At 45.7% G+C, this 26,705-nt stretch overlaps 1 protein-coding gene, 1 long non-coding RNA gene and 1 other non-coding gene across 17 annotated transcripts; 1 reads left to right on the top strand and 2 right to left on the bottom strand.

The window, feature by feature from the left end:
* The first annotated feature begins 1,316 nt into the window (after positions 1–1,316).
* Positions 1,317–11,785, top strand: HAUS4 (HAUS augmin like complex subunit 4). 15 transcript variants are annotated; one of them, XM_045396159.3, is made up of 10 exons: positions 1,317–1,531; positions 3,272–3,348; positions 5,764–5,906; positions 5,992–6,123; positions 6,741–6,875; positions 8,018–8,114; positions 10,003–10,148; positions 10,281–10,411; positions 10,769–10,837; positions 11,298–11,785. In XM_045396159.3, exons 2-10 carry the CDS (start codon positions 3,294–3,296, stop codon positions 11,479–11,481), a joined length of 1,092 nt encoding a protein of 363 aa, XP_045252094.1. In that variant the 5' UTR covers positions 1,317–1,531; positions 3,272–3,293; the 3' UTR covers positions 11,482–11,785. The 15 variants fall into 15 exon arrangements, with proteins under 15 accessions (XP_045252094.1, XP_045252091.1, XP_045252093.1 ...); XM_045396156.3 differs by having other exon boundaries at positions 9,982–10,148; XM_045396158.3 differs by having other exon boundaries at positions 1,317–1,539.
* On the bottom strand, positions 2,030–26,521 carry LOC141407260 (uncharacterized). Its single transcript, XR_012415557.1, has 2 exons — positions 26,376–26,521; positions 2,030–4,116 (listed from the first exon to the last, which is right to left on the bottom strand). It is a non-coding gene; the product is annotated as an uncharacterized lncRNA (long non-coding RNA).
* On the bottom strand, positions 26,355–26,427 carry TRNAR-ACG (transfer RNA arginine (anticodon ACG)). Its single transcript has one exon. It is a non-coding gene; the product is annotated as a tRNA-Arg (tRNA).
* Positions 26,522–26,705: the final 184 nt, after the last annotated feature.

Raw genomic sequence — 26,705 nt, 5'->3', positions numbered from 1 at the left:
ATCCTGGCCAACACGGTGAAACCCCGTTTCTACTAAAAATACAAAAAATTAGCCAGGCGTGGTGGCGGATTACAGGGTGGCAGCTATTCGAGAGGCTGAGGCACAAGAATGGTCTGAATCCGGGAGGTGGAGGTTGCAGTGAGCCAAGATCAGGCCACTGCACTCCAGCCTGGGCGACAGAGCCAGACTTTGTCTAAAAAAAAAAAAAAAAAAAAAAAAAAAAAAAAAAAAAATTAGCCAGGCGTGGTGGCTCGTGCCTGTAATCCCAGCTACTCGGGAGGATGGGGCAGGAGAATCGCTTGAACCCAGGAGGTGGAGATTGCAGTGAGTCGAGATCGTGCCACCGCACTCCAGCCTGGGCAACAAGGGCAAAACTCTGTCTCAAAAACAACAAACAAACAAACAGGCGAATGAGGAATGAGCGCTAATAGGGAGTCTGTGGTGGGAATTCGAGAGGAAGCTGACCCTGAGGAAGCTGCGTATGGTGCCCCGCATGGGCTGGGCTGGGCTGGCCTGGGCGGGCAGCGCCTCCGAGCCAGGCCCTGGTGAGGAGACTCGCAGGGCGCGGCGTGGGTGGCAGGTCTGGGAAGGTTCCGTGAACCATTGGGACAGGTTTAGACCCCACAAATGGCGACCTCGAAATTAACCCTTTGTGCCTCAGTTCTCCCCCTCTGTAAAATGAGTATGATGGTGACTTTCTCACAGGACGCTTTGAGAACTAAATGAGGCCTGGCAGGGCGAGGTGGCTCACGCCTGTAATCCCAGCACTTTGGGAGGCCGAGGCGGGTGGATCACGAGGTCAGGGGATCCATACCAGCCTGGCCAAGATAGTGAAACCCCGTCTCTACTAAAAATACAAAAATTAGCCGGGCATGGTGGCGGGCACCTGTGGTCCCAGCTACTCGGGAGGCTGAGGAAGAGAATTGCTTGAACCCGGGAGGCGGAGCTTGCAGTAAGCGGAGATTGCACCACTGCAACCCAGCCTGGGCGACAGAGCGAGACTCCGTCTCAAAAACAAAACAAAACAACAGCAAAAACTAAACGAGGCAAGGCAAGCAAAATGCTTGGCCTAGTGCCTGACTCATCGTAGGCCCTCAATAAATGTTAGCAATTACTACCATTTTCTCAGCATCTGCCCTTCACTGGAGAGGCACTAAGGAGAAGGGGCAAAAAAGCCTTTCCGAGACCATCCTGTTTTCCAGTCCGGGTTCCATAACCCGAGCGTGCGAACCCAGGGCGTTGGGAACCCAGGGCGCGCACCCGTTGAGGGGCGGGGCCTGCCGTTCCCGCCTCGAGTGTGGCCCCGCCTCCACCTCCTTCGACGCAGCCTCTAGTGCACTTTCGGCTCCTTCCCTTTCCCCGGCCTTCCAGCTTGGTCTTTCCGGGCCTCACTTCCCCCAGCCCCTGCGCCGGGCCCGAACAAGAGGTTCCGGAGCCCCGGTGCGGGCGGATTCTGGGGTGTAGACGCTGCTGACCAGCCCGCCCCAGCCGAGGTTCTCGGCACCGCCTTGAGAGCTTCAGCTGCCCCAGGGTGTGCAGGTTTGCTTTAGAGGGTCGGCGGGCGGGGCTTCGGGGAAGAGGAGCTCGGGGAGAGTCATTCCGGCCAGTCGCCGGCCTCCACGGCCGGAGAGTCGTCGCCCTTGGGAATCTTTGGCCGCCCAGACAGAAGGGAAGTAGGCGCGGGAGAGCCCGTTCTGCATTTTGATTCATCTCGAGCCCTGTAAGGGTCATATCTTGTGAAAATACCTGTAAAATCAATTTAACGTTCAGTGCAGCGTGTAAAGACAGCTCTAAGAATTTAAAAGACGTCTGAGTCAGAACATTTAAATGCTTGGGTCCCTGTAACAGCGTTTTAACACGTCTGAGTGCAGAGGGTGGAGAATCGAGCCTGATTGCGGTTCACGCCCTGTAACCTTTAAGAAGAGTAAAGAAAGGCACCCTAAAAAACGCAAGGGGACACTTACCCTAGGGAGGGACGAACAGCTGGCTTTTTGAAATTTGGGTTGGTCCTCATTTCCAAGTGCGAAATTTGCCTGCAAAACTTTTTATTTGCAGTCATAGATCAACGATAAACAGAATTGTTAAAACACTGAGCTTAACTAAGTAGTGGCTTTTGTTGACAAGTCGATTGTGTTATTAATTCTTAATGTCTCGTCCAAGGCAGGAATTGTTATCTCAGTTTTGCAGGCGGAAAAAGTTTGGCACAGAAAAAAGCATTTTCCTTAAGTTCACGGAAGCAATGGCCTAGCTGCAAATTAAGTCCCAGCATTCTGCCTTCTCAGCTGCGTCCCCCTCTAGACCATGTTAGAAAACAAATGAGTAGTTACTTTGATGTTACTCATAAAACGATCGAGTAAACCAAATGTTCTATAAACATGAAGCGTTAAATCATAATAACCTTCAATGCCTCTTCGGCTTTGGGAGGCTCAGCTGCCCTTTGGAGTTTGATACCTTACTCCAAGAAAAAGGGGCAGAGCAAAAACATGTAATGTCAAGGGAAAATTTTTGTCTCCTGAGGCCAAACTGTGCCCATCTTTACCGCCCCTGTGTTGGTGTCATTCCTTTCAGCGAACTCCATGTTCTGGCAAAACACCCACAGCAGTCCCGGCTGCAGCCACATTAGGCCTTTGCATTACTCTTTTGCCACTGACCTCACTGTCAGTCTTCCTGGCATGCTCTTTCCTCCAGGTTCTTTTTAGGCTGTTATGTGAAAACCAGTTGTTGTTCAAGTGTGGAATGATTTGTCATTCCTGAAGGATGATTCTAGAATTAACGATAAAAAAAACTACCAACAGATCTTAGATGAAAGTTAAAGAAGCACGAAAAAAGTATTATGGAATATGATAGCTGCGTTATTTGGGGGGAAAAAGTAGACTTTGATTTTTTTTCCCTTTTCCCTCAGTTCACTCATAACTGGGAAGCTGCAGCTCAGTTTTAACTTTGGCATAATGGTGGTGGTGGTGGAGAATCCTCTTGTTTAGACTCAGTGAATTGGAAAGCTCTCTTTTTAGGAGGCTCCTTTGGGACAGCTTGGAGCAAGTGGAAACATGTGTGTGCTTAGAATGTGACATGTTTTGGCACTTGCAAATTTGTTTGTCCATAAAACTTGTGTAAGAGCTTGGGACCCAGGGTGGGTGATACAGGCCCTCTATAAAAGTCATCCTTGAGGTTTCTTTCCAGCTTGTAGACAACAAATTTGAACCTAAGATAGTGTCCTTGAAGTAGCCAGCTGTTTATTCATCTTTTTGTTTTCTTTCACTTGGTTCCACAGATTAGAATCCCAAGAAAATCAAATGGCATCCGGGGATTTTTGCTCACCTGGAGAAGGGATGGAAATACTTCAACAAGGTAAGAGTAGTCATTTGCAAAAGGTTTGATGATTTATCCAGAGAGGTCTTATCCAGGTTCTTGTGTTTTCTAGTAAAAAGGATTTCTTGGCTCACACCTGTAATCCCAGCACTTTGGGAGGCCAAGGTGGGCAGATCATGAGGTCAGGAGATCGAGACCATCCTGGCTAACACGATGAAACCCTGTCTCTACTAAAAATACAAAAAATTAGCTGGGCATGGTGGCGGGCACCTGTATCCCAGCTACTCAGGAGGCTGAGGCAGGAGAATGGCGTGAACCCGGGAGGTGGAGCTTGCAGTGAGCTGAGATCGCGCCACTGCACTCCAGCCTAGGCAACAGAGCAAGACTCCGTCTCAAAAAAAAAAAAAAGATTTCTAAGTTTCCCCAGTATGTTTTTCCTCACAGAAGCCTATGTTTCTGAGGAAACTGGAATACATGGAGATCCTTGAACACTCTCTTACTGGAAAACATACTATACTAATTTCTGTTAATGTTGGTTCAATATCTGCTTGTGTAGTAGACTAAAAACTCAAGATGCTCCCATGCTGATGTTAGCAAGCATATTATAAAAATAAGGGTAGCCAGCAAATTCCTTGAAGGCGTCCTTCCTACCTGTGTCTTAAATATTCTCATATCTTAGTCTCCAAAATTTCAGATCCTTCTATATCTTGAGTTATTTCCATATCTCAGATCCTTTATATATCTTGAATCCTTCAAGAGCTTGCATTTTCTATATCTTGACTATTTCCATATTGGATGCTTCAGTACCTTAGGGAAAAAGAGAGATTTCTTATTTCCCAAGAAGACTTTGGATATGATGTTCCAAAGAATGAAAATTTGGGTGTTTTGGTAAGTAGAGGTTAAAGACCCCAAGAAAGAGCATATGGAAAAAGAAATGGAAAGAAAGCTCCTTGAGCATATGGAATAACCAGAGGATCTCAATTTCTTACACTTTTTTCTCATGCCTATGCTGTTTTGTATCTACATGGGTTACTTTACTCTACTGACAATTATAAGAATTTGGGCCAGCTGGCTGGATGTGGTGCCTCATGCCTGTAATCCCAGCACTTTGGGAGGACAAGGCGGGTGGATCACCTGAGGTTGGGAGTTTGAGACCAGCCTGACCAACATGGAGAAACCCCGTCTCTACTAAAAATACAAAAATTAGAGGCCGGGCGCGGTGGCTCGGGCCTGTAATCCCAGCACTTTGGGAGGCCGAGGCGGGCGGATCACGAGGTCAGGAGATCAAGACCATCCTGGCTAACACAGTGAAACCCCGCCTCTACTAAAAATACAAAAAAAAAAAAAAAAAAAAAATAGCCGGGCATGGTGGTGGGTGCCTGTAGTCCCAGCTACTGGGGAGGCTGAGGCAGGAGAATGGTGTGAATCCGGGAGGCGGAGCTTGCAGTGAGCTGAGATAGTGCCATTGCACTTCAGCTTGGGCGACAGAGGGAGACTCCGTCTCAAAAAAAAAAAACAACAAAAATTAGCCGAGCGTGGTGGTGCATGCCTGTAATCCCAGCTACTCAGGACGCTGAGGCAGGAGAATCGTTTGAACCCGGGAGGTGGAGGTTGCAGTGAGCCAAGATTGTGCCATTGCACTCTAGCCTGGGCAACAAGAGCAAAACTCCATCTCAAAAGAAAAAAAAAAAAGAATTTGGGCCAGCTGTGGTGACTCACACCTGTAATCCCAGCACTTTGAGAGGCCAAGGTGGGAGGATCACTTGAGCCCAAGAGTTCGAGACCAGCCTGGGCAATGTAGTGAGACCCTGTCTGTAAAAAGAAAAAAAAATTAGCCAGTCATGGTGGTTTGCCTTGTAGTATCAGCTACTCAGGAGGTGGAAGGATTGCTTGATCTGGGGAGGTTAAGGCTGCAGTGAGCTGTGATTGTGCCACTGCACTCCAGCCTAGGTGACAGAGTGAGACCCTGTCTCAAGAAGAAAGAAAAATTTGGTTAGTTGAACGTTTAACTTACTCTGAGTGTATTCTGTTAGTCTTGTTTACATGACTAGACATCACATCCAAAGTTGGAACTTCACGTGTTGTTTTTTTCTCCCCTACTTCAAGAACTCTATTAATTTTGGATGAATGAGGCATTTCGTGCATTGTGATTCCTACTAATGGTCCCTTAATTTTTATTCGATTTGTCTAATATGTACCAACCGCATTTCCATTTCTTAAGATCTTACTTTATTACTTATTCCCCCTTAATATCTTTATATATAATATAAATGCTTGTTACCTTGAATATCACCCCTAGTTTATTTGTGGATTTTAAAAAAACTCATTAGATTTAGCAATCTTTCCTATAAAAATCCTAGGGGTTTTTTGGAAGTATTAAGTTATGCTCAATTATGTAAAGTAAGAGTCTGCATCTTTTTTGTTTTTTTGTACCTGTGGGGACATGATGTTAAGTGTGCAGCAAACAACTTCCTCCTTGTAACCTGAGTAAAGAGGACTTGTTACAGAACCCATACTTCAGCAAGCTTCTCCTGAATCTCTCACAGCATGTAGATGAGAGTGGCTTAAGCCTCACCCTGGCAAAGGAGCAGGCTCAGGTAAGGGCTTTGGAAGAAGAGATAAGAAGAAGGGAAAATCCTGAGAGAGAGAGAGGTTCCTACCTGAGATTTTTTGGATTTCTAGGCATGGAAGGAGGTTCGACTGCATAAGACAACATGGCTGAGGTCTGAGATTTTACATAGAGTCATTCAAGAGTTGCTTGTGGACTACTATGTGAAGATGCAAGACACAAATGTAACTTCTGAGGACAAAAAGGTGAGGCAAAGGCTGGGCGTGATGGCTCACACCTGTAATCCCAGCACTTTGGGAGCCCGATGCAAGCTGATCACTTGAGGTCAGGAGTTTGAGACCAGCCTGGCTAACATGGTAAAACCCCATCTCTACTAAAAATACAAAAATTAACCAGACACACTGGCATATGCCTATAATCCCAGCTACTTGGGAGGCTGAGGCAGGAGTATCGCTTGAACCCGGGAGGCGGAGGTTGCAGTGAGCCAAGATTGTGCCACAGCACTCCAGCCTGGGTGACAGAGCAAGACTCAGTCTCAAAAAAAAGTGAGGTGAAAGAAACCAGGTACAAGAACCACCAGGCCAACTGTGGCTTTGTCTTATGATGTGATCTAGGGGAAGTAGGAGCTTTGAGAAATGGGTTGTCAGAAGAGAAATGGACTGTAGTTATGGGAAGGAGTGGATGTGTTATCAGAGTTTGAAATACAAACATTGACAGGAGAAGTCACTTGCAGCTGAGTTATCTGAGGGGAGATGACATATTTGAGGACTTTGAAAATATGTGAAAAAATGGTTCATGAGGATGGAAGAGGTGGAGTGGGAGAAGTTTTATAGTCACCTCTTTCTGTTTTTTATTCTGTCAGTTTCATGAGACCCTTGAACAGCGGCTACTTGTAACTGAACTGATGCGGCTCTTAGGTCCTAGCCAGGAGAGGGAGATACCTCCACTGCTGGGGATGGAGAAAGCGGACCTTCTGGAACTCATGCCACTCTCAGAGGTTGGCGGGGAGATATTGGAACCAAATAAATGAAATAGTTTAATTTCTCCCATATCTTTAAAATGTTTTTTGTCAAGCTTTATTGTTTTTGTAAAAATGATACACATTCAGGGTGGTCAGACTCAAATAAGAAAAACGTTACATAGGAGCAAGTAAAAGCTGAAATACTGCATCTAGAAGCACAATATTATTATAAATAGCTTGACATAAATGGTATTATACCCTTCATGCTTATACAGAGAGTATAAGTCTGAGTGTAGTGACTTCTGCCTATAATCTTAGCACTTTGGGAGGCTGAGGTGGGAGGATCACTTGAGTCCAGGAGTTCAAGACCAGCCTGGGCAATATAGTGAGACCTCATTTCTACCAAAAAAAAAAAAAAAAAAGAAAAATTAGCCAGGTGTGGTGGTGCACACCTGTAGTCCCAGCTACTCGGGAGACTGAGAAGGGAGGTTGACTTGAGGGTGGGAGGTCAAGGCTGTAGTGAGCTGTGATCATGCCACTGTACTGCAGCCTGGGCAGAGTGAGACCCTGTCTCAAAAAAAGAAAAGTACAGTCTATTTTCATGTAATATATTTCGGATTTCTTTTCAAGTCAATACATAAATGTATATTAGATGATACCTTTTATAGCACTCTTAGCAAAGTATCTAGGCACATAGTGCTTAGTGTTATGTCATCAGTTTAAATCTCTGCTAGGATTCTACTGTATGGATGTAGAATAATTTGCTTAACCTTATTGATGGATATTAAGGTTGTTTCCACATTTTTGCTGTTAGAAACCACAGGGAGATGAACATGCTGGTTCATATGTGTCTTTACCTTTGTATGATTATTTCTGTAGTGTTGGTGCTAAAAGTGGGATTCCTGAGTCAGTGCATACTCATATACAATATTGGTACCTAATGCCAAACTGCTATCCAGAAAGGTATTTTCAGGACTCCTGGATCCCCCATGTGCTCACCAACATGGGGTCTTAACAGTCATTTTATTCTTCGCTAATGGATAGGTGAAAATGAGTCTCTCTGATGTCTCTTGATGCATTTTCTTTGGCTATTGTTCGGGTTATCATCATGTATTCATTGCTGAGATGTCCTAGTTCCTACAGTCTATTTGCATTTCTGCTTTTACTTCTGTGACTAGGATTTTGTGTGGATGAGGGCTCGGCTACAGCAAGAAGTAGAGGAGCAGCTCAAAAAGAAATGTTTCACTCTGCTCTGCTACTATGATCCCAATTCAGGTGAGTGCTAGCTCTCTGTTCTGCTCACAGCTGGACTTCAGGGTTCCTGGTCTGCTCTTTTGAGACTAATATATTTTGATTTTAGATTTGGGACAGAGGTTTAGACCCATCAGAGATGCTTATTTGTTTCATTGCTGGTGGAATAAAAACAAGGACTTTTTTTTGAGATGGAGTTTCGCTCCTGTTGCCCAGGCTAGAGTGCAATGGTGCCATTTCTGTTCACTGCAACCTCTGCCTCCCAGGTCCAAGTGATTCTCCTGCCTCAGCCTCCCGAGTAGCTGGGATTACAGCCATGCGGCACCCCGCTCAGCTAATTTTGTATTTTTAGTAGAGATGGGGTTTCTCCATGTTGATTAGGCTGGTCTGGAACTCCCGACCTCAAGTGATCCTCCTGCCTGGGCCTCCCAAAGTGCTGAGATTACAGGTGTGAGCCACCACGCCCAGCCAAAACAAGGACTTTTGTAAGGACTCTTTATTCAGCAAGATACCAAGTGGGAGTGTCCTCCTGCTGCAGGGAAGGATGAGTTCTCTCAGGAGGTTCCGAATGGTTTAGGGAGGAAAGTTCAGACTCATAGAACACCTTATACTCTCTGTATAAACTTGGAGGGTATAATACCATTTATGTCAAGCTGTTTATAATAATGTGTTTCTAGATGTAGTATTCATATTTCAGCTTTTACTTGCTTCTGTATAATGATTTTCTTATTTGAGTCTGACCACCCTGAATGTGTATCTTTTTTTTTTTTTTGAGACGGAGTCTCGCTCTGTCCCCCAGGTTGGAGTGCAGTGGCGTGGTCTCAGCTCACTGCAAGCTCCACCTCCCAGGTTCACTCCATTCTCCTGCCTCAGCCTCCCAAGTAGCTGGGATTACAAGTGCCTGCCATCACGCCTGGCTAATTTTTTGTATTTTTAGTAGAGTTGGGGTTTCACCATGTTAGCCAGGATGGTCTCAATCTCCTGACCTCAGGTGATCTACCCGCCTCGGGCTCCCAAAGTGCTGGGATTACAGGCATGAGCCACCACACTTGGCCTCCCTAAACCATTTCTATGACTTAAGAATTAAGGTCCGGGCCTGGCGCGGTGGCTCACGCCTGTAATCCCAGCACTTTGGAAGACCGAGGTGGGTGGATCATGAAGTCAGGCATTCAAGACCAACCTGGCCAACATAGTGAAACCCCGTCTCTACTAAAAATACAAAAAATTAGCTGGGTGTGGTGGCGGGCGTGTGTAATCCCAGCTTCTTGGGAGGCTTAGGCAGGAGAATTGCTTGAACCTGGGAGATGGAGGTTGCAGTGAGCTGAGATTGTGCCACTGCATCCAGCCAAGGTGACAGTGCAAGACTCCATCTCAAAAAAAAAAAAAAAAAGAATTAAGGTCCAAATCTGGAATCAAAGGTAAGAGTGAAGATAATTTATTTAATAATTATGAGAACCAGACGCCCCCCTCCTCCTCTTTTTTTTTAAACTCTGTCACCCAGGCTGGAGTGCAGTGGCACAATCAAACCTCACTGCAGCCTCGACCTTCTGGACTCAAGTGATCCTCTCACCTCAGCCTCCCAAGTAGCTGGCACTACAGGCACATAGTATGCCTAACTAATATTTTAGAATTTTTTTGTAGAGACAGGGTCTCACTATGTTGCCCAAACTGGTCTTGAACTCTTGGGCTCAAGCAATCTTCCTGCCTTGGCTAGGATTGCGGTGCTAGGATTGCAGGCATGAGCCACCATGCCCAGCCCAGAATGGGGCCATTTTTAATAGATTATTAGAAGAAAACCTGTTATTAGGCAGGATTTGTGGGGCTAGATATAGGATAGGGGCACTGGGAAGTTGCTTTAGAGGGGTTGTAGCGATTAGGGTTTTCCTGTCAGTCCTCTGCCCCCTTTGCCCAGATGCTGACAGTGAAACCGTGAAGGCAGCAAAGGTGTGGAAACTCGCAGAGGTTCTGGTGGGTGAGCAGCAGCAGTGCCAGGATGCCAAGAGCCAACAGAAGGAACAGATGTTGCTGCTGGAGAAGAAGAGTGCTACTTACTCCCAGGTTTATCAGGGCATGGGACAGCCCCTTTCCTTTATCCTGACCCCAGGAGCACTTTTGGGGAAGCCAAAGATTCCTGATCTACGCTCCTTTCTACTATATTTATGCCCTCTTCTTCCTCCATCTGGGGCTCAGGTGCTTCTCCGCTGCCTCACTTTGCTGCAGAGGCTTCTTCAGGAACACCGGCTGAAGACTCAATCCGAGCTAGACCGCATCAATGCCCAGTACCTGGAAGTCAAATGCAGTGCTATGATCCTTAAGCTAAGGTGAGCTGTGACCCCTGTGGATCTAAGGGATTCTGTCTCACATATCAGCCCTCTATCCCTCACCCTAATCTCTTTCCTCTCCCTTATCCTAGCACCTTGTGGGTATCCAGTAAATGTCACATAGGAGTATTACCTTTTGGATTACCCCAAAGCTTTCAACATCCTTGAGACTTTTCTTTTACAGCCTTCTGAAATAGGCACTTTACTGTGAGATCAATTGCTCGGGAATTTAGAGTGACCTTGTTTATCCTATCAGTGCTTAGCCCACACCTTGACCATCAGCAGGTACTGTGTCCATTCCCAATCCTGCTGCTATCAGGGACCTTCCACTTGCCATTTCTTTCTTCCCTCTGTCAGGATGGAGGAGCTAAAGATTTTGTCCGACACTTACACTGTTGAGAAAGTGGAAGTTCATCGTCTGATTAGGTGAGAACTCCTAAGAGTCTGGTATAGCTGTTCACAGGTGATTCTCACATTCCCTAAACTCATTTATTTAAAGATGTTGCCATTTTTGGCCAGGCACGGTGGCTCACACCTGTAATCCCAGCACTTTGGGAGGCTGAGGTTGGCGGATTGCTTGAGGTCAGGAGTTTGAGACTAGCCTGGCCAGTATGGTGAAACCCTGTCTCTACTAAAAAAATGCAAAAATTAGCTGTGCATGGTGGTGTGTGCCTGTGGTTCCAGCTGCTCGGGAGGCTGAGGCAGGAGAATCGCTTGAACTCAGGAGGCGGAGGCCGCAGTGAGCCAAGATCATACCATTGCACTCCAGCCTCCATGACAGAGCGAGACTCCGTCTCAAAAAAAGAAAGAAAAAGTTTTCATTTTTGTCTACTACTTTCTGAGGAGCAGCATCCTTATATTGTACCTTCTCTGCCCGGGCTCTTAGGGACCGTTTGGAGGGAGCCATTCACCTACAGGAGCAGGACATGGAGAAGTCAAGACAGGTCCTGAACTCCTATGAGGTCCTTGGGGAAGAGTTTGACAGGCTGGTGAAAGAGTACACCGTACTCAAGCAGGCAACGGAGAACAAGCGGTGGGCTCTCCTGGAGTTCAACAAGGCCTATCGTTGAGCTCTGGCAGGGCCAGGAAACATGGCTTCTGCACAGCTGCTGCCTCCTAATCTTCCTGCTAGTAGGACCACCTTCACCTGGGGCTGCCTTCACTACAAGGGAGTGTGGAAATGCTTACGCTTACTTGAAACACTGCAGTCATTTAGGCACCCTCGTGGTTTTCCTTTATTTTTTATAATGACTGGGCCTCTTCTGGAAAATCTAGCAAGCAGATTTATATAATTTTTATGCATAGCTGTGTGTCAGTGTCAGCCCTGTATTATATTTGATTATCTCCTGAATAAAGTTATGATATTATATCTTAGAATTTTAGTCATTTTCCTTGGGCAAAGATGGAAAAAGAACATTGAAGGCTCTGTGGGTAAGGAGGGGGGAACTGAGTGGATCCAAATAGAGACAGATATATGATGCTTATGCAAAGAGTAAGAAGTAGATGTGCCAGCTTGCCTACATCAAGTCTTAGAGGCTTCATTTTGGGAGAGTACAGTGGATTAAATTTGGGCTTGCTCTTGAAGAACTATAATGTCCAAAGGAGTGCTAGATGCTCAGGCAGGTAGGGAGCTATTTTCTAACTATGGGTATCAGTGTGGGAGTTATAATAAAGCAGCTGAGCCTGGGAGCAGTGACTCACACCTGTAATTCCAGCACTTTGGGAGGCCAAGGCAAGAGGATCACTTGAGCCCAGCTGTTCGAGACCAGCCTGGGCAACATAGCAAGACCCCTGTCTCTATGAAAAACACTTTTTTTTTTTTTTTGAGACAGAGTCTCACTCTGTCACCATGCTGGAGTGCAGTGGCGTGATCTCAGCTCACTGCAGCCTCCACCTCCTAGGCTCAAGCAATTCTTGTGCATCAGCCTCCCTAGTAGCTGGGATTACAGGCATGCACCACCATGGCCAGCTAATGTTTGTATTTTTAGTAGAGACAGGGTTTTGCCATGTTGGTCAGGTTGGTCTCGAACTCCTGACCTCAAATGATCCGCCCACCTCGGCCTTGTGAAGTGCTGGGATTATAGGCGTGAGCCACCACACTCAGCTGAAAAAATTGTTTTAATTAGCAAGTGTGATGGTATGTGCCTGTAGTGCCAATATCTCAGGAGGCTGAGGTAGGAGGATCACTTGAACCCAGGAGGTCAAGGCTGCCCTGAGCCATGATGGCACCACTGCACTCAGCCTGGGTGGCAGAGTGAGACCCTGTCTCAAAAAAAAAAAAAAAGTAGGCCGGGCGCGGTGGCTTAAGTCTGTAATCCCAGCACTTTGGGAGGCTGAGACGGGCGGATCACGAGGTCAGGAGATCGAGACCATCCTGGCTAACACGGTGAAACCCCGTCTCTACTAAAAAATACAAAAAACTAGCCGGGCGCGGTGGCGGGCGCCTGTAGTCCCAACTACTCGGGAGGCTGAGGCAGGAGAATGGCGTGAACCCGGGAGGCGGAGATTGCAGTGAGCTGAGATCCGGCCACTGCACTCCAGCCTGGGCGGCAGAGCGAGACTCCGTCTCAAAAAAAAAAAAAAAAAAAAAAAGTAGCCAGTGTCCAGCTCAGTTATAGGAAAGGACACAAGCCACTTGTGTTCCTGGTTCCCTTGGTGTGGTTTGAGGGCTACATTTTCCTCTAAAAGCAGAGGTTTGGAGGAGATCCCCCTGAGGAACCAAGTTCAACAGTCTACTTAGCTTAGAACAAGGCAGAGTCCTGGCTGGCGTCAAAATAGGGGACTATGAATAGAAACAGAAGGCCTCCACCTTTATTTAGAAAAGCCTACTCAGTTTCTGAAACCACTTTCTAGGGAAGCTGTCTTGGGGTATTCTTCTGCTAATATAAAATGATGATCTGGATTTATTTACAAGAACAATTAATGTCTTTGACTCAACTTTTTTTTTCTTTTTTTTTTTTGAAACAGGGTCTCACTTTGTTGCCCAGGCTGGAGTGTAGTGGCATAAACATGGTTCACTGAGGCCTCAACCTCCCAGGCTCAAATTATCCTTCCACCTTAGCCCCATAAGTAGCTGGGACTACAAGCATGTGCCACCATGCCCAGCTAATTTGTGTGTGTGTGTGTGTATGTGTGTGTGTGTGTGTGTATATATATATATATATTTTTTTAGATAGTCTCGCTCTGTCACCCTGGCTGGAGTGCAGTGGCACAATCTTGGCTTACCGCAACCTCTGTCTTCTGGGTTCAAGCGATTCTTGTGCCTCAGCCTCCCGAGTAGCTGGGATTACAGATATGTGCCACCACACCTGGCTAATTTTTGTATTTTTAGTAGAGACGGGGTTTCACCATGTTGGCCAGGCTGGTCTTGAACTCCTGACTTTAGTCAATCCACCCGCCTCAGCCTCCCAAAGTCCTGGGATTACAGGTGTGAGCCACTGCGCCTGGCCAATTTTTGTATTTTTTGTAGAGATCAATTGCTCAGAGATTCAGAGTGACCTTGTTTATCCTATCAGTGTTTAACCCACACCTTGACCGTTGGCAGGCACTGTGCCCAATCCTAACCCTGCTCCTATCAGAGATCTTCCACTTGACATTTCTTTCTTCCCTCTGTCAGGATGGAGGAGCTAAAGATTTTGTCCAGGCTGGGCGTGGTGGCTCACCTGTAATCCCAGAACTTTGAGAGGTGGAGGTGGGTGGATCATCTGAAGTCAGGAGTTTGAGACCAGCCTGGCCAACATGGTGAAACCCCATCTCTACTAAAAATACAAAAATTAGCGAGGCGTGGTGGTGCATACCTATAATCCCAACTACTAGGGAGGCTGAGGCAGGAGAATTACTTGAACCCGGGAGGTAGAGGTTGCAGTGAGCCAAGATTGCGCCACTGCACTCCAGCCTGGGTGACAGAGCAAGACTCCATCTCCAAAAAAAAAAAAAAAAAAAGATTTTGTCCAGCATGCCACTGCACTGCAACCTGGGTGACAAAGTGAGACCCTGTTTTTCAAAAAACAAAATTGAATTTTTCAGTAGGCTGGTGGTTACTGTATTAGTGCAGATATAGAATATTTACATCATTGCAGAAAGTTCTATTGGACAGGGCTGTAAGCCTATATTTCCTCAAAACTGGAAGTAGGTCTACAGACTTGATTAGATTTGGGTGAAACAATTTTGCAAAGAATACTTAATAAATGACATTACATACTTCACATTACATTACGCTGGAGACATCAGGTCAGAATTTGTCACTTAATTATGCTCAGTTTCATTGCTTGGTTAAGGTGGGAACTGTCAGATACCACATAGTGCTATTTCTCTGGTGTATAAAAATCCGTTTCCTCTTTGTAAGTAGCAGTTGGAAATGAACTTCAAAAATCTCAAAATAGTTCTTCCTGATACTTATAGTATTTAGCATTTCTTCAGTCAATTAGTTTTGGTATACTCATCATCTTGAATCATACTAAAGTTTTAGTATTTGAAATAGTAAGGATAAAAACTTTTAAAATGGACCTTGACGCCAGGCGCAGTGGCTCAAGCCTATAATCCCAGCATCTTGGGAGGCCGAGGCTGATGGATCACTTGAGGACAGGAGTTCGAAACCAGCCTGGCCAACATGGCGAAACCCTATCTCTACTAAAAATACAAAAATCAGCCAGGTGTGGTGGTGCATGCCTGTAATCCCAGCTACTTGGGAGGCTGAGGCACGAGAATCACTTGAACCCAGGAGGCAGAGGTTGAGGTGAGCTGAGATCACACCATTGCACTCCAGCCTGGGTGACAGAGTGAGACTCTGTCTCAAAAAAAAAAAAAAAAAGGACCTTGATGAGGTGCAGTGACTCACCCCTGTAATCCCAGCACTTTGGGAGGCCGAGGCAGGTGGATCACTTGAGGTCAGGATTTCGAGACCAGCCTGACCAGGATGGTGAAACCCCACCTCTACTAAAAATAAAAAAATTAGCCAGGCATAGGGGCACATGGCTGGAGTCCTAGCTACTCAGGAGGCTAAGGTGGAGGATTACTTGAACCTGGAATGGGGAGGTAGCAGTTAGCCACCACTGCATTCCAGCCTTGGTGACAGAGTGAGACTGTTTCTAAATAAATAAATAAAAACTGTGTCCTCAATGTTTATAACCTATACACAGTAGTGGACACACAAAACAGTCTAAGAACATAAAGTAACAAGAAGTGCAAATACATGTGGTTGCAAACCAGAAGTGAATCAAGAATAGAATTTGGGGGCTGGGTACAGTGGCTCATGCCTGTAATCCCAGCACTTCAGATGGTCAAGCAGGGAGGATTGCTTGAGTCCAGGAGTTTGAGACCAGCCCGGAAGCATAGGGAGAACCTGTCTTTACAAAAATAATTTTTAAAAAATTTTTGTTTGTATTTTTGTTTTTTGTTTTTTTCCTCCTTCGTAGGGGAAAAGGAACAAAAGTCATGTCCATTGTGGCCTGAGGGAGCACTACAGGTGTTTCTCTTGGTCCATTCATTCTGCACATTGACTGGAGGTGGAAGATTTGTTGGAGGTGCCCTTCGTACATGCTGCTCTTTATTGTGGCAAAGATGGGAAGGAGCCTTGGAGGACAAGTAGAAGGGGCTGCATGAAAGTGACAGCTGAGGGGCCGGGCGCCATGGCTCATGCCTGTAATCCCAGCACTTTGGGAGGCTGAGGCAGGCGGATCATGAGGTCAAGAGATTGGGACCATCCTGGCCAACATGGCAAAACCCCGTCTCTACTAAAAATACAAAAATTAGCCAGGCGTGGTAGCGTGCACCTGTAGTCCCAGCTACTTGGGAGGCTGAGGCAGGAGAATCACTTGAACCTAGGAAGCAGAGGTTGCAGTGAGCCGAGATCAAGCCACTGCACTCCACGCCTGGCAACAGAGCGAGACTTCTCAAAAAAAAAAAAAAAAAAAAGAGAAAGTGACAGTTGAGGGTTAGCATCTTGGACCTTAGCTGCTCTCTTTCCCTCACACTGCTCAGAAAAGATTTGCATTTACTGCCTCCCTTCATTCTTTCAGTCGAACCTCTCTTTACTTGCCTCTTACCAAGTCTGATAAGTCTTATAGATTATTCCCTTGTGATGAGAGGCAAAGGAAATCACCTTCAGAACTTAGAATAGGATCAACTCTGGGACTCTTGGATAAACAAAATCTGTTTCCTGAATATTCTCGATGAAAGGTGAATATGGAGGTGTCCTGGGAAGTGACTGCACTCTTCCTTGGCCACCACAATCAGGAGACCCAGCGCCCCCTAAGGGCCAGCTTTGGCATCTCCAAAGGAGAAGGGTGCCCCTCACCCTATAAAGAATCTCTCCATATTGGCTGGGCGCGGTGGCTCACGCCTGTAATCCCAGCAATTCTTTGGGGGGAGGCTGAGGCAGGCAGATCACTTGAGCTCAGGAGTTTGAGACCAGCCTGGCCAACATGGTGAAACCAGGTCTCTACTGAAAATACAAAATTAGCCAGGTGTGGTGGTGCACACCTGTAATCGAGAGGCTGAGGCATGATAATAGATTGAACCTGGGAGTTGGCGGCTGCAGTAAGGCAAGATGGGGCCACTACCCTACATCCTGGGCAACAAAGCAAGACTCTGTTTTGAAAAAAAAAAAAATCTGTCCACATTATCCATCTTGAAGGACCTGGACTAGGTTTTGTTAAAGGAACTAGCAGGCTTCCTTATACCTTGAGACAGCAAAAATATGAGTGAATTTACAATGGACTAAACAATGTGTAGAAATAATTTACCCTAAAAGATGGTTTGTTTTTGAGTTGCTGAGGTCCAGCCAAAGTGGCTAAGTTCTGGTCTCAGGAAAAAACAACTGAAGTTTGGAGAGTCCTAAATTTACCAAGCCTGGCTGAATAAAGAATGTGTAACCAAAAGCAAATGACCTGCCTAGGATTTAGAAAAGGGTTATCTAAAGAGCAAGGTTGGCCAGGCACGGTAGCTTACGCCTGTAATTCCAGTACTTTGGGAGGCCGAGGCGGGTGGAACACCTGAGGTCAGGAGTTTGAGACCAGCCTGGCCAACATGGTAAAACCCTGTCTCTTCTAAAAATACAAAAATTAGCCAGGCATGGTGGCTTGTGCCTATAGTCCCAGCTACTCGGGAGGCTGAGGCAGGAGAATTGCTTGCATCCAGGAAGCAGAGGTTGCGGTGAGCCGAGATCATACCATTGCACTCCAGACTAGGCAACAGAGTCAGACTGTATCTCAAAAAAAAAAAAAAAAAAAAAAAAAAAAAAAAAAGCAAGGTCACAACCTGGAGATATATATATATGGTTTATTTTAAAGAATTGGCTCATGTGATTATGGGAGCTGGCAAGTCTAAAATCTGTAGGGCAGGCCAGCAGGCTGAAAACAAGCAGAAGTAATGCTACAGTTTTGGTTTTTTTTTTCCAACTTTCATTTTAGGCTCAGGGGGTACATGTGCAAGTTTATTACATGAGTAAACTGTGTCACTGAGGTTTAGTGTATGAATGATCCATCACCCAGTTAGTGAGCATAGTACCTGATAGGTAGTTTTTCAACTGTTGCCCCCCTCCCTCCCTTCCCCTTCTAGCAGTCCCCAGTGTCTATTTCCATCTTTATGTCCATGTGTACTCAGTGTTTAGCTCTCACTTATAAGTGAGAACTAGTGGTATTTTGTTTTCTATTCTCGCATTAATTTCTTTTACTTTTTTTTCTTTTGAGACGGAGTCTTGTTCTGTCACCTAGGCTGGAGTACACTGGCATGATCTCGGCTCACTGCAACCTCCACCCACTGGGTTCAAGCGATTCTCCTGCCTCAGCCTCCCGAGTATCTGGGATTACAGGCACCTGCCACCACGTCCGGCTAATTTTTTTGTATTTTTAGTAGAGACAGGGTTTCACCATGTTGGTCAGGTTGGTCTCGAACTCCTGACCTCGTGATCCGCCTGTCTTGGCCTCCCAAAGTGCTGGGATTACAGACATGAGCCACCACACCCAGCCCAGCCATGACTTTTTAATAATAGCCATTCTGACTGGTATGAGATGGTATCTTACTGTGGTTTTGATTTGCCTTTCTCTAATGATTAGTGATATTGAACATTTTTTCATATATTTGTTGTCAACATCTATGTCTTCTTTTGAGAAGTGTCTGTTCATGTTCTTTGCCCAGATTTTTTGTTTGTTTGTTTTCTTTTTCCGGGAGACAGGGTCTTACTCTGTTAACCAGGCTGGAGTGCAGCTGCAGCCTCAACCTCCTGGGCTCAAAGGATCCTCCCACCACAGCCTCCCTAGTAGCTAGGACTACAGGCATGTACCACCATGCTGGGTTTTTGTTTTGTTTTGTTTTGTAGAGATGTGGTCTCACTCTGTTGCTCAGGTTAGTCTGGAACTCCTGGGCTCAAGCAGTCCTCCCCACTCTGCCTCCCAAAAGTGTTAGGATCACGGGGTGAGCCACTCCAACAGGCTGAGAAAATTTTAAAATATTTGTTTCTTTTTTTTTTTTTTTGAGAAGGAGTTTTGCTTGTTGCCCAGGCTGGAGTGCAATGGCGCTATCTCAGCTCACCGCAACCTCTGCCTCCTGGGTTCAAGTGATTCTCCTGCCTCAGCCTCCCAAGTAACTACGATTATAAGTGCACCACCAGGCTCAGCTAATTTTTTTGTGTTTTTAGTAGAGATGGGGTTTTACTATGTTGGTCAAGCTGTTCTTGAACTCCTGACATCAAGTGATCTGCTGACCTTGGCCTCCCAAAGTGCTGGGATTAGGGGTATGACCGACCACGCCTAGCCTTTTGAGATAATATATTTAAAGTGCCTGGCATGTGGTAGAGCTTAATTAATATTAGCCCGGGCCGGGTATGATGGCTGATGCCTATAATCCCAGCACTTTGGGAGGCTGAGGTAGGTGGACCACGAGGTCAGGAGTTCAAGACCAGCCTGGCCAAGATGGTGAAATCCCATCTCTACTAAAAATACAAAAATTAGCCAGGCGTGGTGGCGGGCACCTGTAATCCCAGCTACTTGGGAGGCTGAGGCAGAGAATTGCTTGAACCTGGGAGGCAGAGGTTGCAGTGAGCTGAGATTGTGCTACTGCACTCCAGCCTCGGTGACAGAGCGAGACTCTGTCTCTCTCTCTCTCTCTCTCACACACACACACACACACACACACACACACAAAACAAACAAAAAGAAACAAATATTAGCCTGGCTAGGACTATCATGTTACTGTTATGAGGCAAGAATGATTGCTGAAGACTAGATAGCTACACAAGCCTACAGAGAAGGAGGGGGGCCTTGGCTAGACCTTCAAAAGAAAGGACATAAGCACAAAGATCAGGGAGAGGTAACAAGTTTGTTTATTTTTATTTATTTATTTATTTTTTTGAGACGGAGTTTCGCTCTTGTTGCCCAGGCTGGAGTGCAATAGCACTATCTCGGCTCACTGCAACCTCTGCCTCCTGGGTTCAAGTGATTCTCCTGCATCAGCCTCCCAAGTAGCTGGGATTACAGGCACACACCACCATGCCTGGCTAATTTTTTGTATTTTTAGTAGAGATGGGGTTTCACTATGGCCAGGCTGGTCTTGAACTCCTGACCTCAGGTGATCTGCCTGCCTCGGCCTCCCAAAGTGCTGGGATTACAAGCGTGAGCCACTGCGCCCGGCCAAGGTAACAGGTTTTATACGTATTTTTAAAAATATTTTACATGTAATATAAACATGCTTCTACAGAACATTTGGAAAATACATAGTTGAGGTCATTCTGTGTGTAAAATTTGTAATGTGTGTCTCTTAATGGCATGTCATAAGCCTTTCTCCATGTTACTACATCTTCTTTGATAACACTGATTTTATTTATTTATTTATTTATTTATTTTTTTTTTTTTTTGAGACGGAGTCTCACTGTGTCTCCCAGGCTGGAGTGCAGTGGCGTGATCTCGGCTCACTGCAAGCTCCGCCTCCCGGGTTCACGCCATTCTCCCGCCTCAGCCTCCCAAGTAGCTGAGACTACAGGCGCCCGCCACCACGCCCGGCTAGTTTTTTTTGTATTTTTAGTAGAGACGGGGTTTCACCATGTTAGCCAGGATAGTCTCGATCTCCTGACCTCGTGATCCACCCGCCTCGGCCTCCCAAAGTGCTGGGATTACAGGCTTGAGCCACCGCGCCCGGCCTGATAACACTGATTTTAATGGCTGCTGAAGATTTCATTGAGGCGGAGTGTGGTGACCACGCCTGTAATCCCAGCACTTTGGGAGGCCGAGGCAGGCGGATCATTTGAGGTCAGGAGTTCAAGACCAACCTGGCCAACATGGTGAAACCCCATCTCTACTGAAAATACAAAGTTAGCCAGGTGGTAGTGGCGTGTGCCTGTAATCCCAGCTACTTGGGAGGCTGAGGCAGGAGAATCACTTGAGCCTGAGAGGCAGAGGTGTCTCAAAAAAAAAAAAAAAAAGCCACCACTCCCGGCCCCTTTCTCCGTTCTTTTTGAGGTTTCTTTGCTTTTCTTGTCTGATTTTTATTGCAGACGAACAGTAGAATTATTTTATCAAGTAACAAAAGATTCCATTAGAATTGTGCTTGAATGGGCCGGGCGCGGTGGCTCACGTCTGTAGTCCCAGCACTTTGGCAGGCGGAGGCGGGCAGATCATGAGGTCAGGAGATCCAGACCATCGTGGCTAACACGGTGAAACCCCGTTTCTAATAAAAATACAAAAAGCCGGGCGTGGTGGCAGGCGCCTGTAGTCCCAGCCACTCGGGAGGCTGAGGCAGGAGAATGGCGTGAACCCGGGAGGCGGAGCTTGCAGTGAGCCAAGCTCCAGCCTGGGTGGCAGAGCGAGGCTCTGTCTAAAAAAAAAAAAAAGAAAGAATTGTGATTGAATGTTGTGAAAGTGAGAAATTAATTTGGTAAGAATTTACATCTTTGTAAGATTCGTTATTTTCTAAGATTATGGCTTGTTTCTCCATTGTTTTTAGTCTTCTATTATATCTTTCAGCAAAATTTTTTTTTCTTTTTGATAGACAGGGTCTTGCTCTGTCACTCAGGCTAGAATGCAGTGGTTTGATCACAGCTCACTGCTGACTCAACCTCCTGGGCTCAAGCAATCCTCCCACCTCAGCCTCTTGGGTAGCTGGGACTACAGGTGTGTGGCACCACGCCCAGCTCTTTTTTTTTATTTTTGAGACGGAGTTTTGCTCTTGTTGCCCAGGCTGGAGAGCAATGGCCCGATCTTGGCGCACTGCAACCACTGCCTGCTGGGTTCAAGCAATTGTCCTGCCTCAGCCTCCTGAGTGGCTGGGATTATAATGCCTGCCACCACACCCAGCTAATTTTTTTATTTTCAGTAGAGACGGGCTTTCACCATGTTGGCCAGGCTGGTGTCAAACTCCTCACCTCAGGTGATCCACCCGCCTTGGCCTCCCAAAGTGCTGGGATTACAAGCATGAGCCACCGTGCCTGGCTGCTAATTTTTTTTTTTTGAGACAGGGTCTCACTCTATCGCCCAGACTGGAGTGCAGTGGCACGATCTCGGCTCAACGGTAATCTCTACCTAAAAGGCTCAAGGGATTCTCCCACCTTAGCCTCCTGAGTAGCTGGGATTATAGGCATGTGCCATCACACTCGGCTAATTTTTGTATTTTTAGTAGAGACAGGGTTTCACCATGTTGGCCAGGCTAACGCCCAGCTAATTTTTAAAAATTTTTTTGTAGAGATGGGGTATTGCTATGTTGCCTAGGCTGGCCTTGAACTCCTAGGCTCAAGCAATCCTCCTGCCTCGGCCTCCCAAAGTGTTGGGATTATAAGCATGAGCCACTGTAACCAGCCTATAATTTTCTTTATGTCAGTTTCTCACATTTTTCAGTAAAGATAAATATTTTATAGTAGTGTTACTGTTACCACTGTGAATGGGGAAAATAATAATCAAAATAGCTAATATGTATTGAAGGTTTACTATGTGCAGGGTAGCTTCTAAATGCTTTACTCTGTTAACTAATTTAATACTCATAATAACTTTATAGGAGCTATTATTTACATTCCCATTTTGTGGATGAGAAAACTGAGGCCAGAAGGGCTAGGTTCACAGTCCTAGTAAATGAATGAACAGGGCTTTAACCTCTTGCTATCTGGTTTAGCAGGCCATACTCTTAACTATCATATTATTGGGATTTTTTGAAATCAATTATGTCTTTTAACTGGTTATTCTTAGTACATGAGAAGCTACAGCTTTATTTTATACTTATCTTGCATCAAGTGACTTCTCTGCATTCTACTATTCTCATCATTTTAAAATGGATTCTTATGAATTTTCTATGTGTACAATCATATCATCTACAAATAATGATAAATTTACCCCTCCCTTCCTAAAAATTGTAACCCCCTTTTTTCTATTTCCAATCTTATTATATTGGATTTTTCAGAATAATATTAAATAACTCAGTGATGAGACTAGATATTCTTGTATCTTTTTTTTTTTTTTTTAAAGAAAAGGTCTCACTATGTTACCCAGGCTGACCTCGAGCTCCTGGACTCAAGGGATCCTCCCGTCTCAGCCTCCTGAGTAGCTGGGACTATGGGCACTTACAACCATGCAGGGTAGCTCATTTCATCTTTGTTGATCTTATATATACACATATATGATTAATATAAAAACTATTAATATTTATGGCCAAGTGCGGTGGCTCATGCCTCTAATCTCAGCATTTTGGGACGCCAAGGTGGGCAGATCATAAAGTCAGGATTTTGAGAGCAGTCTGGCCAAAATGATGAAACCCTGTCTGTAATAAAAATACAAAAAAAATTAGCCGGGCATGGTGGCACACGCCTGTAGTCCCAGCTACTCGGGAGGCTAAGGCAGGAGAATTGCTTGAACCCAGGAGGTGGAGGTTGCAGTAAGCCGAGATCGCGCCACCGCACTTCAGCCTGGGCGACAGAGCGAGACTCCGTCTCAAAAAAAAAAAGAATACTTATAGAAAATGCAGTTAACGTACTGTGTTCTCTTATTTGACAATTAACAACCGTCAAATATTTTTTGTTTGGTTTATTTTTGACCTATTCTATAAAGAAATTTCCTAATACCTTTGTGTTAATTATTGGTATAAACCCTAATTGGTTGTGTTATATAATTACTATATTAACATACTGTTAAGTTTTATTTATTAATTCTAAATATTTTAGGAATCTTACATTTATATCCATAAGTGAGGGTCTATAGCTTTTTGGGAGTGTTATTTCTGACAGGTTTTGATATTAGATGTGTTCTGTCTTCATAAATAAATTGGGTAGTTTTCCATCTTTTTCTATGTTCAGAAGTTACTGCTTTCTATTCATTTTGACAGATAAACACTGTATAATAGAGATGACAAAAAAGAGAATGCAAATCTGCACAGATTATTTTGCCTCAGTAACTCTGCCACTTTTATAGCTGGAAGACAGCCTTGATTGTGAAAAAGCAATTTGGAGCAGTAGGAGGGTCAAACAGGCCATTATTTTGGTGTTGAAGAGTGTGGCTGGCTGGGCAGGCACAGAGGTGACTGAAGGTGGGCCTGGGGAGGGAGGCAAGCACCGAGGGAGTAGGGGAGCACAACAGAAGATGAAAAGAGGTTTCCAATGGGCTAGAGGTGTTTAAACAAGGACAAAAGAACAAGATAAGGTGGAAGAATTGGGCCTGAAAGTGAAGAAAGCCGGGAGATAAGTGGGAGCATTATCTGGGAATGGGGACCCCTTTCCTCCAGAAAGTCTCCAGTGCTCCGGCCTGTTGGTCATTGGCTCCTGTTGGAGACAGTAACATTATTTCTCACCCAGGGTATTTGCCCTTCTGTCCCACCATTTCCCTATCTTCATCTCAGCCAAGGCAAAAGTCCCATAGTATAACAGTGATTCACATGCTTCTGGGCCCAAAAGCTCAGCATGCAGGGCAGAGCAAAGCAGAGCATAATGTAGACTTCACCAACTTTGACTTAACACCTAGGGACAGGACTTGTTCAAGGTGCTCTATTTCTTTTCATTCCTTTCCTTCTTGTTCCTCTACAACTCACGTAGACAGACCCACGGTTACATGCTGTTTTTTATGGCATAGGAAAGTGCTATAGGAAAGGCTGAGAGCAACGTGGTATGGAGTTACTGAGAACTGTTCAGCATGATGCTAGCCACAATGCTAAGGCCATTTGGAATGAAAAGACAAAGACAACACAGACCAAAGAAATTCAGCCCATGTAAACTTACTTTAGGGTCAGTCAGAAATTCTAGGCTCTTTTTACATGAATCCTTTAGAAAATTATTTTAACTGATGGCAAAACCGACATTATTGTTTTATAGATTATCCTCTCTCCCTCTCACCCATGATGGGTTAGTTAACAACCAACAGAGCAGCTACCAGTTTGACATCAGGAGCGAGGTGCCAGGAGCACAGATGGTCCACAATCTAGACAATTAGCTTCTAAAGAAGAAAAAACGTCTAACGAGTCTTCCATGAATGTAGAGTTTGGTTGGGCACAGCTAGGGCAGAGAACAAGCAGACCTCCTCAACAACTCTTTCTTTTACCTCTTAAAATGCTGGTGAAGGCTGGGCGTCATGACTCACACCTGTAATCTCAGCACTTTGGGAGGCTGAGGTGGGTGAATCACCTGAGGTCAGGAGTTTGAAACCAGCCTGGCCAACATGGTGAAACCCCATCTCTACTAAAAATACAAAAATTAGTCAGGCGTGGTGGTACACACCTGTGGTCCCAACTACTTGGGAGATTGAGGCAGGAGAATTGCTTGAACCCGGAAGGTGGAGGTTGCAGTGAACTGAGATCATCGGCCTCCCGGGTAGCTGGGATTACAGGGGCCTGCTACCACGCCTTTGGTATTTTTAGTAGAGACGGGGGTTTTGCCATGTTGCCTAGGCTGGTCTCGAACTACTGACCTCAGGAGATGCACCTGCCTCCACCTCCCAAAGTGCTGGGATTACAGGCGTGAGCCACCGCGCCCGGTGGGTTTTCCAGCTTTCATTCTTCTGGGGCACTTGCATTGCACCCAGGGTTCCCCAGAATTTATCCTACCCCACACCCTTTTCGTATTTCCTATGGCTCTGTCCCCAACGAGCTATGGTGATCTCAGTCTCATGACCTCAGTTCTTTCTTCTGGCGACCTCCATCTCATCTGGTTCAGATCACTCTTCATCCAACTTTCTATTACACAGCGCCCCCTAGACGTTCAATTCAGCATGACTAAACCCAAACCCTGATTTCCCAAACCCTCTTCGCATTTCTCGCTCACTGCAGGGACAGAATCCTAGGCATCACCCCGACTGCTTTCTCAGGACTCCCTGCCAGTCGGTCCCTAAGTTCTGCCAGCAGCGCCTGCGTGGGGCCTCTTGTACCGTGTTCTCCTCTCCATCCTTGTTGCCGAGCTGCCTCAACACCAGTGGGCCCCCTGCCTTCAGAAGTTCCCATTTCCCTCCCCTATGTCTTTCCTTGCTTCCTTCCTTTCCATCTCTCTAGCAGCTATTGACATGGGAAAATGTAGATTCTCTCTGGCCTCCACGCCAGCCAGTTTCATGACTGCTGCCCACTGTAATTCATGAATTCCTTTTCTCTATCTTGAAGTGTGTGTGTGTGTGTGTGTGTGTGTGTGTGTGTGTGTGTTTAGGCGTTTATTCAAACCTTTTGTGTTTGAAACACAAAACACTACTTCCTAGAATCACTAGGAAGTAGCTGAGTTAGCAGTTTATTTTAATATGTAACATAATAAGGTGACAAAGCCCATTTTAATAGCACCAGCCATTAACCCAGTTTTCTCAATGTTCATATGGACGTAAATAATGACACAAGGAAAACACTTTTGAAGGTAGTTATGGGAAAAGCTGACATTAGATGGCTGCAGAACCCAACCAACTTAGGACCTGAAAATGAAAGCGTTAAGATAATAAAGAAGCTTCAAACGACGAAAGGTAAGGAAAATCAGAAAATGCTCATAAAGTAAAATTGTGAACAGCCCCACCGAGCCAGCCAGGAGTCGAACCTGGAATCTTCTGATCCGTAGTCAGACGCGTTATCCATTGCGCCACTGGCCCTGAGACGAAAGTGATTTTCTCCGTGATCCTCCTTCAAGGTTGTACTGCAGGGTTTCATGGGAGGTGTAGTCTCATAGCGGAGTTCTGCAGATACACTAAGCATTCTGGGAGATTGAAGTTCGTCTGAAACCAGACTCTGAGATTGGTGGATCTTCAGGAGCCTCGCCGTACGCCACTGCGCAGCCCGCGGATTGGCGGGAAAAGCCACTCCCCATCCCTCCCGTTCGGGAGCTGTGGCAGACGCTCTGGTTGTTAAGGCGACTCGTCCCGCCTCCTGG

The sequence above is a fragment of the Macaca fascicularis genome, chromosome 7 (assembly GCF_037993035.2).
Source record: "Macaca fascicularis isolate 582-1 chromosome 7, T2T-MFA8v1.1".
Taxonomy (NCBI): domain Eukaryota; kingdom Metazoa; phylum Chordata; class Mammalia; order Primates; family Cercopithecidae; genus Macaca; species Macaca fascicularis.
This window is presented reverse-complemented; position numbering and strand designations above follow the sequence as displayed.

Excerpts from the sequence above, each read along its gene's own strand:
- HAUS4 (XM_045396156.3), top strand. The coding sequence starts at position 3,294 with ATGGCATCCGGGGATTTTTGCTCACCTGGAGAAGGGATGGAAATACTT. Across the intron at positions 10,149-10,280 it reads AGAGTGCTACTTACTCCCAG|GTGCTTCTCCGCTGCCTCAC; the intron begins GTTTATCAGGGC and ends TCTGGGGCTCAG. Across the intron at positions 10,838-11,297 it reads GAAGTTCATCGTCTGATTAG|GGACCGTTTGGAGGGAGCCA; the intron begins GTGAGAACTCCT and ends CCGGGCTCTTAG.